This window comes from Bombus vancouverensis, chromosome 2 (genome assembly GCF_051014615.1).
Source record: "Bombus vancouverensis nearcticus chromosome 2, iyBomVanc1_principal, whole genome shotgun sequence".
Lineage (NCBI taxonomy): Eukaryota > Metazoa > Arthropoda > Insecta > Hymenoptera > Apidae > Bombus > Bombus vancouverensis.
Genome location: NC_134912.1, coordinates 21,482,587 through 21,492,547, shown reverse-complemented (window position 1 = coordinate 21,492,547; position 9,961 = coordinate 21,482,587). Strand labels below are relative to the sequence as shown.

Genomic DNA, 9,961 nt, shown 5'->3' with positions numbered 1-9,961 from the left:
ACTAGTTTCTCCAAGTTCCTTGTATCATCCGGAATAGAAGTAATATAGAGTTGTAAAAATTCTAACAAAAAGATATAATTCGTTAATCACAAATTGACAAAAAATTTACTAACAAATTATCACAGTTTATTGATTTTGAATTCTTTATTAACAAAATATTTAATCTTCTTATGTACATATATGTAGGTAGTTTGTGTTAAACCATTATAAAATTGTTACATCGAACACGTTACACCTTTCAAAATAACGTCGGCTTAAAAGTTTAAACAACGAATAACAGCTAATAAATCTGCGGTGATCGTATCCAATCGGAAATTTCTCAGAAATAGTCGTATCGTCGTTTGTATCATACGCGTATGATACGGCCAATTTAAATAACGCATTTACGAATACATAATAATTAATATCGTTTAAAATAATTCATTGTTCGCAAAAACAACGATTCCTAAAATGAATTATTTCTAAATTATTCTTATTTCTAAATTGCTAATTACTTACACTGATTACGCAAGGTATAAATAGAGTTTGAGAATCGCTACGTTAATCATATCCGTTGATATAAACCAAACTCTCTGATACAATAAATTATAAATAAATACTAATCATCGATTTATCCGATCTTCCTATTTTGCATTCCGAGTTTGTATAAAAAATATATGACGATAACACGCAATATACAATTTAAAAATAATTATTTACACAGCAGAATCTTGCAAATTTCACTTTTACAAAGATAAGTGGCACGTTATCCTCCAACGGACAGACTGTTTATCTTTTTAACCTCTTAGGTACGATGCGCCATTATATAGTGGCTTTCGCGGATGTCATTTTAGATTTCGAGCTCAATATGTCGCTTGTTGAAAATAGAAAACGAAGAGCAATTTGAAAAACACTATTGCCCTATGAGTATTAAAATTGTGACGTGGGTCTATGTGTCGTATCGTGCTTTAAAATATATCGCACTCAATTGTATTATCAATTATTAATGTAAATTATTAAAGTACATACATCATATCTTTAAGAAAACTTGTAATTTACGTATCGTACGTATCGTTTACGCGTGATTCGCGTCAAACTCCGCTGTACAGAGAAACCGATCCGCACAAAATTTAATCGTACCTAACAGGTTAATCACCCCGTATTATTTGATCGATAGATCGAATAAAGACATCTAAGGCTTACGATCTAAGACTTAATAGATTAAATAATAGATTATTATTTTGGTACACGTATTATACTGATTAGATTATCGTCATATGTTAAAAGGTAATATAAAGCACCGACGCGATACATCGATAATAAATAGCGTATAAAAGAACTATAGTTCTGATGTTCGCCGTTTTAAATAGAATATTAATTTCACTTACAAGGGAACCTTTTCATCTAAATCAATTAAATTGTCATTCCCATAGTAGTATCACTTGGTGGACGGGAGGAGGGCAGGGGGGAAATGTATATGGGTATCCTTGGTAGCTTTCGCTTCATCAAAATCTAAATGCATGAAAAGGTTCTTTTGTGTCTCAGAAACAATTTGGGTCAATTATAAAAATTCATATCAAAATGTTCTTTAAGGGAATTTATCGTTTCAAGTGGAATCATAATTTACCGGATCCTATACATATGTTTGGAATCTCCGCGGAGAACAAAGGCGCATCCGATGCGGTGAACGTTGGCGATTTTCCTTCTCTCGCAATGCGTAACGCTTGATGAACGGAAACGGTGTCCAGTTCTTTCTGATTTGGTTTTTCATTGTCCAAACAAATATCTGCAGCCCTTTTGCCAAACGGTTCTAACACTTTCACCCTGTAGTCGACTATCGTCGATACTGGATTTCCGGTCAATCTCAAATTCTCCAAACAAGGTAGATGCCCGATATTCTTTACTTCTTCTATCTTCTCGATACGATTGCAACTCACGTCTAAACCCTCCAACGAATACAATTTCGAAAAGCTCGATAACGAGGTTAATTTGTTCTGGGACAAGTCGATGTACACTATATAACCGAGTTTCGTATGCAGATCGTCTGGTAGAGTTGTGAAATTGTTCGATGCTAGATACAATTGGGACAACCTCGGTAAAAGAGTGACGTTCGAAATTTCAGATAGTAGATTATTATTTAAAGTTAAACATTCTATTTGAGGCAACAATTTAATCGCTTCGTCTATAACTTCTATTCGATTATCGCTGAGATCTAGGTGAGTGACTTTGAACCAGACATGAGAATCATTCGCATTTTCAATATTTTTGTGCACTTCCTCGCACATTGCCAATTCCACGATAGTTCTAAGCTTCGTGTTGTTTACTTTTAAATATGTTACCGTGTCTCGAAGGTTGCCCATGTGGTATATTTTATCCACTGGATACTGATTGATAGTTAGATCTTCTATGTTTTTGAAACTTGACAGTTCGATGGACAATGCAGAAGAATATATATTGCTGGTTCTATAAGGTTCCGGGCTCCCTTCGACGATCAGACCAGTTAGATGAGAATTGAAATCCAAAACGTGACTGAAGTCATATTTCCTGTCAACAACTTCGATCGGTGGACAGGGTTGTTTCAATCTCTCGCTGATCGCATACAACTGAAAGGGAACGGCTATATTATACCTTAATCGAAAGCATGATAAATAATATACGTATCGTTGGTTTAACTACGTATAGTCACCTGTATTAGATTAAACTTGTAAGTTTTGGACTTTTGTAACAAATTATTACCCTCTGTAAAAAACTCTAAAGCCATACTTTGTAGTAGGAAAAATATATCGTATATATGCATATCCAGGAATACAGCTAATTCTCTAGGCATTGCTTTCTTTAAATAGTTATACACTTCGTTCAGATAGATCTCCAAGTTCAGTCTACGCTTTTCTACAAAAGCTTCGCATTTATTTCCGATAAGCTTCTTTGGTGGCAATATGTCCTTCTTGACGTAATTCTCTGAGACAAGTTTATCGTGAAGCTCCGCAAAATCGTTGTACCTGCAAAGAAAACGAAAAAAAAGATACGCAAAAGTAAAGATTCCTTTTCACGTATTAAATTATTCTGATTGTTTATGGTATAATGTCAAAATTTGTCGATACATAAAAACGACAATAATAAATGTAAATGTGTAATATAGTAATCGTCAAAAACCTATCGAAAAACAAATTAGATTTTATTACATTTTAGACTAAACGATAACTCCTAAATAAGTAAACGTATATTTATCTTTTTTGTGCGATAAATCTTTTGATAAAATTCTTTATATTAAAAGTGAAGATAAACGATCACATGCTATAACCGAATCGTTTTTTTTTTTATAAAATACAATACTAGAAACAAGATGAGGTATACATCGAAAATCTGCGGAAATTCTCGCAAATAAAAGATATGAATCACTCACCTGTGCTTGACAGTCCATTTGATCGAAGCAATCCTAACCTCGATGCAGTAATAAGTGATACCGTCGACAGTGTCAGCCGATGGTATCTTAATATGCACATTTTCCTGATTCAGCAAAAGACACGCCATCCTTGCGAAACGTTTTGGTAATTGTCGGCTGAAGATGCGACAAGAGCTGTAGTTGGTTGTTATAACCAAGAGGTTATCCCAAATCGAGACGAGAGCTGCCAATATCAACTGTTTTGCATCAGTGGGAGGGATGTCTCTTATCTATTTGTAGCATTGTACTGTCTTCGCGAATATACCGCGTTGCTCTTTTTTATTGGTCCAAAACACAATAAGATTTTATTATACGAATGTTCATATTTTGCACTATCAAGCACTAACCTTCCTACAGAAGAAGCATAGAAAAACGTACTCGGTGCTACCACCTTGCGATCAAGTTAAGCACTGACCCGAGACAGACTGTACGCTCATACGCCCCGCTATTCTTTCCGACAGGGGTTCTCAGATTTTTTACTTCTTGAGAATTTTTCTCGATAATATAAGCAGTCAGCAATTTCCTCCCTGATATAAGAGTATCGGCCAGAATTTTCGTTCATATAACATCAAGTGTAGTTTTCCCTAATTTTCATCTTATTGATTATATCGATGATCTTTTTTTACAATTTTTACATACTCAATGGTCGTTTGTCATTGGTCTGTCATTATGTACCAAATAACATGGAATATAGTAGAACTTGGTCGAACACTTTACTGAAACGAAATATTGGATAGTGTTCATTTATTTGAACGTGAACTCTAATTATATGAAATATAAAAAATTGTAAGTAGTAATTAAAATCGGTGAATTCAGTGAGAAGTCAATGATATCAGAGAATTTATTATGGAAACTGTTTGTCCCCTGATAGATTCATATAAATGATATTTTACTATATATTATAAGTATCGAGTTATCAATAAGTTACTATTTATACTAATGGGGAAAAAATGTATCTGCACAATTTACATGTAAAATAAGTTCCAAGTAATACTGAAATCGATTCTGTTTCTGTTTGTACATCGCTAAATTAATCGCTATGTGTAGCGTGTTTGATTATTTACAGTAGTATTGGTAACTGTGTAATCATGTGGTGATAAAAAGAGGAGCGAATTAAATATTCACTTTGATTATCGCTACCGAAGCAATATATTCTTTTTATTTTCAATCATCTTTGTTTGCCTCGAATGCTTAGGTTATAATTAAATTAATAAAATAAATTAAAAGCATAATAAAGAAACGGGTAACGTATCGTGTTAATTTTCACATTGATATATTAATTAAAATATCGAATATTTATATCGGTGCATTTATTTTATTTAACCATGTTCTACAACTGGTTTGAAAAACCTGGTTTTGTATACATTTATGTACATGTAACATATTAATTCATAATAGAATTTACGTAGAGAGATCGGTAGGTTTAAAAGATGGTATTGTTTCCTCGTAGTGGCAGATCGTGTTGCTATCAAATGGACGAACGCGCCCATTCACGGCGGTTCTCATTGGTGACAACCTGTTGCTGCAGTGGCGTAATCAAAATTTCGTCGACATAGTTCGTGATCGATGTCTGTGTCTACGATTAGCATTCTAGTAAAACGCTTCCTTTTCGTGTGACTCACGTTATTGACTTTCTATGAAACTTTTGTGATAGAATATTCAAGTCATTCCATACGTTCAAGTACAAAGTAAATTGAATCGAAATTCAAAATTTTTGTTTCTGCATTCAATTAGAGTTATATTCCCAATGAACGTACTTTATCAGCTTGCTAAAATAAAACGTTACTATTTTCTGCTCTTATGTTTATTCAGTTCAGGCGGATGCGGTAAGTTTGTATTCCGTGTAAGTACGTAGTACGAAACTTTTTTAGAGTTGTGTCAGTCTCTATTCAGAAAAACGTTTGTATACAACGCTTGAAGAGTATATTTTATGCATTTCTTTGTTTCTATGATCTACTACTCTATTACCTTTTTAACAAATATCTGAATTCTGCTTCGATAATACGTATAGTCGTCGGGGAAAAAAATCCTACAGCATCCGCAAATCAAATAAAATAACTAATAGCGTCAGCTGTTGCCTCGCAATCTTTGAATACCATAAATCGAACATCTAACTACCAATCACCGTCGAATACCGATTCTCTGATGCTTATGCGTTCTTTCGAATAGTTGCTTGAAGTAGTTTTGAAATTGTCTGGCAAAGCGCTATTAGTACCGATATTTTTGCATTTACGCCATTGGCTTGACGTAAGTTGGAAATTTAAATAAATAGTTACGTACTGTAAAAAAGACAATGGAACAAAAAAGATGGCATAGTTAATTAACTTTCAAGTTACGCTTCTTCGTATACCTATATACATATTCTTTTTAAAATAGTGTGCCAAAACAATTCCCTCGTTCCATGGTTTTCTTTTCCAATTACGTGATCTTATTCCGAATTACGTCGCATGTAAAACACATATGACTTATATATGTGTAATTAAGACGCGGCACTTCGTCTTCAGGATATATTAATTAACAGATTGGAACCGTAAGAAATACCTGTAAGAGGGAAGACGAAGGACAAGGGGCAAGCGAAATGTTGTAAATCGCGTAAAACGGCAGAGGCAACAGGGAATTTTCATCCCGACGGAATATCGGCAGGCTTACGCCACTGTAAATCGGTGGATGCTGCGTCAGGAGCAATGGCGGCACTGGCTTACCTGGCCAGTACCTAACCTCCTCCCCTCCTGTTCGTATCGTCGTCACGTTCCTCAGAGCAATCCAACGAACCTGTTGCCTGTTCTCATCCAGTGTCGTGTCGCTTTCACGACGATCGTGCGCGGTTCATTGCGGTTCCTTCAGCTTTGAAAGTTGTCCGCTACTCTGCAGCGAACTCGTCTACAAAATTCGAAGAATCTGTGATTCGTCTCTCACGATCTTACGATGATCGAACGTTGCCTTCGTAGAAAAGTATCTTTCGTCTTTGTCAGCCGAAAGATTACACAATTTCATCGCGTCTTGTGAATCTACACGCTGACCATATACGACGATTCGTTTGTGAGCGGCGCACCGTGAGTGAGATTATCGAGAAGTTATGTTCTTGTCAAAGGATTTACCGAGTGGCACGTTTGGTAATTCGTCATGGTGTTGCCCGAAGGATTTACAGTCCGAAAAATTACTGCATTCTGTTAATTGAAACGAAGCGTTACATATGGAAATTCCTTAGGGACGCATTTTGTCCGTTACATACGATCGATTATCGATAACGATTTACGTACTGTATGCCTGGAGTGATTCGCGCGAAGTTTGGGAAGCTTGTTTCGCGTGCATCATGATTGGTAAAGTGGTTACTTCGAAGATGACGATTCTGCGCGAGAGGAACTATCGACTGGTTTCCTTGAGAGTGGATGAGGCTGTACGCGGACTGAAGGAGACTTTAAGGATTGCACTGTAATTGCAGACTCGATGCCACGGTGGAAAGCGATTTCCTTGTCTCGCATTGGCGTCGCTCTTTGTCCGATGTCAGCGATGATTTACGAGCGCTGTCGGTGAAATTTTTTAACGGATGGAGTGATCGATAAACGTAGAACGGATCTTTTCGTGATTCGATCGCTCGCGGAGCCGAGTCGGTATCAGATATGGAATTTAATTTTCTCCGATCGCGAAATTTCCTATGCAATTAAAAATGGTTTAGTTTCGATCGTTTAAAGTATAAACTGAATTTTCCGTCAATTTTACACGTTGCATTATTATATTCGAAATATCCGAATATACATCATATCATATGTATATGATATTCGTGATAACGATATTGAAAATAGTCGATATCGTTGATGAAAACGCGTGCTAAAGGGCAAATTCTTCGATAGAAGCGAAGGAGTTATAATCGTTGTCCATGAGAGTTGGAAGAAGCGGGTTGCAAGATTTAACAAGTTCGTGCTTGTGTTACCAAAAGAGTGCATTTGTGCGCGCGTGTAGTGTAGTGAAATAAAGTACCGAGTGAATTGCGTCGATTGTCTTTGGACGTGCGTTATCGTACGGTTTCATCCAACGTTTTGCGGCTTAAATTACGGTGAGTGTAACATATGCGACAAGGTTGAACGTTAACAACTTGGCGTTTGGAGAAATCAAAATTGTAAAGTACATACGCGTATATATAAAGAATAACTATTTTGTTCGATCTATTCCACCTACGTTTTGTTGATTTTTTCATTGACAAATAAACGAATCGATCGACGCGCATCGGTTCATCGATTTCTAGAAAACAAACGAAAGGCGTAAGGCGCGATGCGCGTTGAACGTGTGGCGATTAAAGGGGACCAACGCGTGACAAAATGTCGAGATACTTGGCAAAGCGTGCGCGGCCTCGTGACTCATAACATAACCTCGAGAAAGAACGACTCTCGGGCAGGTAGGCATTTCAGTGGTGGGCGTACTCTCGAATTCTTGTCGCGTCGTTACCGCTCAACCGTGCCGAGAAAACCATTATTCGGTCAGCGATTATACGTAGAAACGATATAAGTTTTCCCGTTTTATAAAATAATTGCTTGCTATCGTATACTGCGATGTTTTCGTCTTTCACAGCAATTTTATAGTAATAAATATTTGTCGCAACGTTCGATGTCGATGCATGCTTATGGCAAATGCATGGTTTCCACGAGATATGCTTGATCGTATTCGAAGAAAGCGAAACACGATTAAATGTAAATTTCAGCTATTCAAACGTGCCTACATTTTCTCTTCGATCGATCGATCTTGTGTTCCGTATCTTTTTATTCTCTCACAAAGAGAGATATACTAGCGAATTAAAAAATGGAAGTTTAAGAAAATTAGAAAGATCGCTTTCGTTGAAATTACTTGAAAAGTAATAGCGGAACATTGTTTGGCAGTTTGGCTGGGAGGACGAGCGGGAAAGCGGTGGGAGCGGATAACGAAGAAGAGAACGAGCGCGAAGGATGCTGGCTGCCGTGAGGCCGTTCGTCCAAGCAGAAGCTGAGACCGCAACCAGAGGTGAGTGGCCGGTCTCTTCTCCTTGGAATGTTGCGTCGCCTCTCGCGTCTTCTTAACGAAGAATGCAGTTTATCGCTTTCGTACGAAGCATCGGGGATCGGTTCCGGCCACGCTCGATACATTCGTGGTCAAAATGGTCGGACAGACGGTTCGAGTTATCGCGTCTCCGTCGTTCGATCAGCCTTCACTTTTTTCCTGTTTATGTCAGTATCGTTTCGATAGTATACCGAAGCATTTTGAGAAGGTTGATAGAGAAGTTGATCGATCCGCGAGACGTATCTTTAGGTTGAATCAGCTGCGTTTCGAAGAAAAGCATTTTAACGAGCTTCTTCCGGCTAGCGCTTTATAGCTCGAGGACCGTAAAATAATTATATTTCGTCAAATAGGATTAAGAATTAGATGTGGCGCAACTATCAAGTTTGCTGATGTACTTATAGAGGTGAAATAATCGTGATTAATTTTCGCGCGAAGAATATCGAATAACGGGGAAATTTACGTTAGAGGTAAAGCGCAGTAAAGTGAGAGAAACATAACGAAATATATAGAGTAGTATTTTAAAAATGCTGATAAGGAAATAAATTTCTCTTTATACTATATATATACAAATATCTATGTATGACAAGCAGATATCTAGAACTGTAATAGGTAACGGAGTAAGAAATATTTCGATATTGCGAGAAATAACACGTATTTCGGTAAAGTCCAAAGATACAAGCAAAGTTTTTGACATGCACGCGTTCGTAGATGTTGAATGTATAGTGCGGAGTGCAGGAGGAAACAATCTCTTTCTTCAGGCTGGTTGAAGAAACGAAAGAAACGAAAGAAACGACCTTTCTGCCGATGCACTCGTTGCACCTGCATTTTATACAGATGTACGTATTTGGAATTTTCTTTTCGCCCGACGAAGAATTTCGTTTCGAGACCGTCTCTCCTCGGAGAGGTTCGAAGAACCGCGCTTCTTGTAATTCGTGCTTCGCTGTTCCACGAACCGGAGATCGCGGAAGAGATAAACTAGGAATAGACGTTGACGAATAAAAATTCGGTTGAGTCGACTTGGAATCGCGTTAGCTGCGAGATAATACGAGAATCTTGCCGTTAGAACGACAGCTTTATCTTTTTCTTTTCTTTCTCTTCGTTTTATTCGTTTCGTATCGTTTTATCGAACCCGATTAATCGTCTCTACACGCTAAATCCTCAAGGGTCATCCTTCGTCTTTCGTTCGAAAGTTTCGAAACATCCGGACGAGTTTAATACTCGAAGCAATCGCGTTGTCTCCGATCATTAGTTTTCGATTTTTCCGGCAAGATGCTCGAACGCGTATAACGGGACAGCTTGTTGCAGACGATCGGACGAGCGTTCGTTTCAGCGGGTGCGTATCCTCGCCGGTGTGCAACGTGTTCGTATCGATGCCGTGGCACGTAATCGCCTTTCGCGAGCGATCGCACCGAGCCGGTAACGCGCGCCGACAGCGCAGCGCGGCAATTTTTTTTTACACCGTGCGTTGCGTGTTGCAATTCAAATTCTATTAAGCGTTCTATTCTCGCGCGG

At 37.7% G+C, this 9,961-nt stretch overlaps 2 protein-coding genes across 3 annotated transcripts in view; one reads left to right on the top strand and one right to left on the bottom strand.

The window, feature by feature from the left end:
- Positions 1–125: 125 nt before the first annotated feature.
- LOC117160122 (nischarin) lies at positions 126–3,868 on the bottom strand. 2 transcript variants are annotated; one of them, XM_076627852.1, is made up of 4 exons: positions 3,769–3,845; positions 3,383–3,695; positions 2,666–2,978; positions 126–2,582 (listed from the first exon to the last, which is right to left on the bottom strand). In XM_076627852.1, exons 2-4 carry the CDS (start codon positions 3,508–3,510, stop codon positions 1,596–1,598), a joined length of 1,428 nt encoding a protein of 475 aa, XP_076483967.1. In that variant the 5' UTR covers positions 3,511–3,695; positions 3,769–3,845; the 3' UTR covers positions 126–1,595. The 2 variants fall into 2 exon arrangements, with proteins under 2 accessions (XP_076483967.1, XP_033196484.1); XM_033340593.2 differs by having other exon boundaries at positions 3,383–3,868.
- Positions 3,869–6,170: 2,302 nt separating this feature from the next.
- LOC117160127 (uncharacterized) overlaps positions 6,171–9,961 on the top strand; it is a 194,229-nt gene continuing 190,438 nt past the window's right edge. Inside the window, exons 1-2 of the mRNA XM_076627378.1 lie at positions 6,171–7,475; positions 8,293–8,413. The gene's annotated coding sequence lies outside the window, so the exon portion shown is untranslated. The remainder of the gene's footprint in view (positions 7,476–8,292; positions 8,414–9,961) is intronic.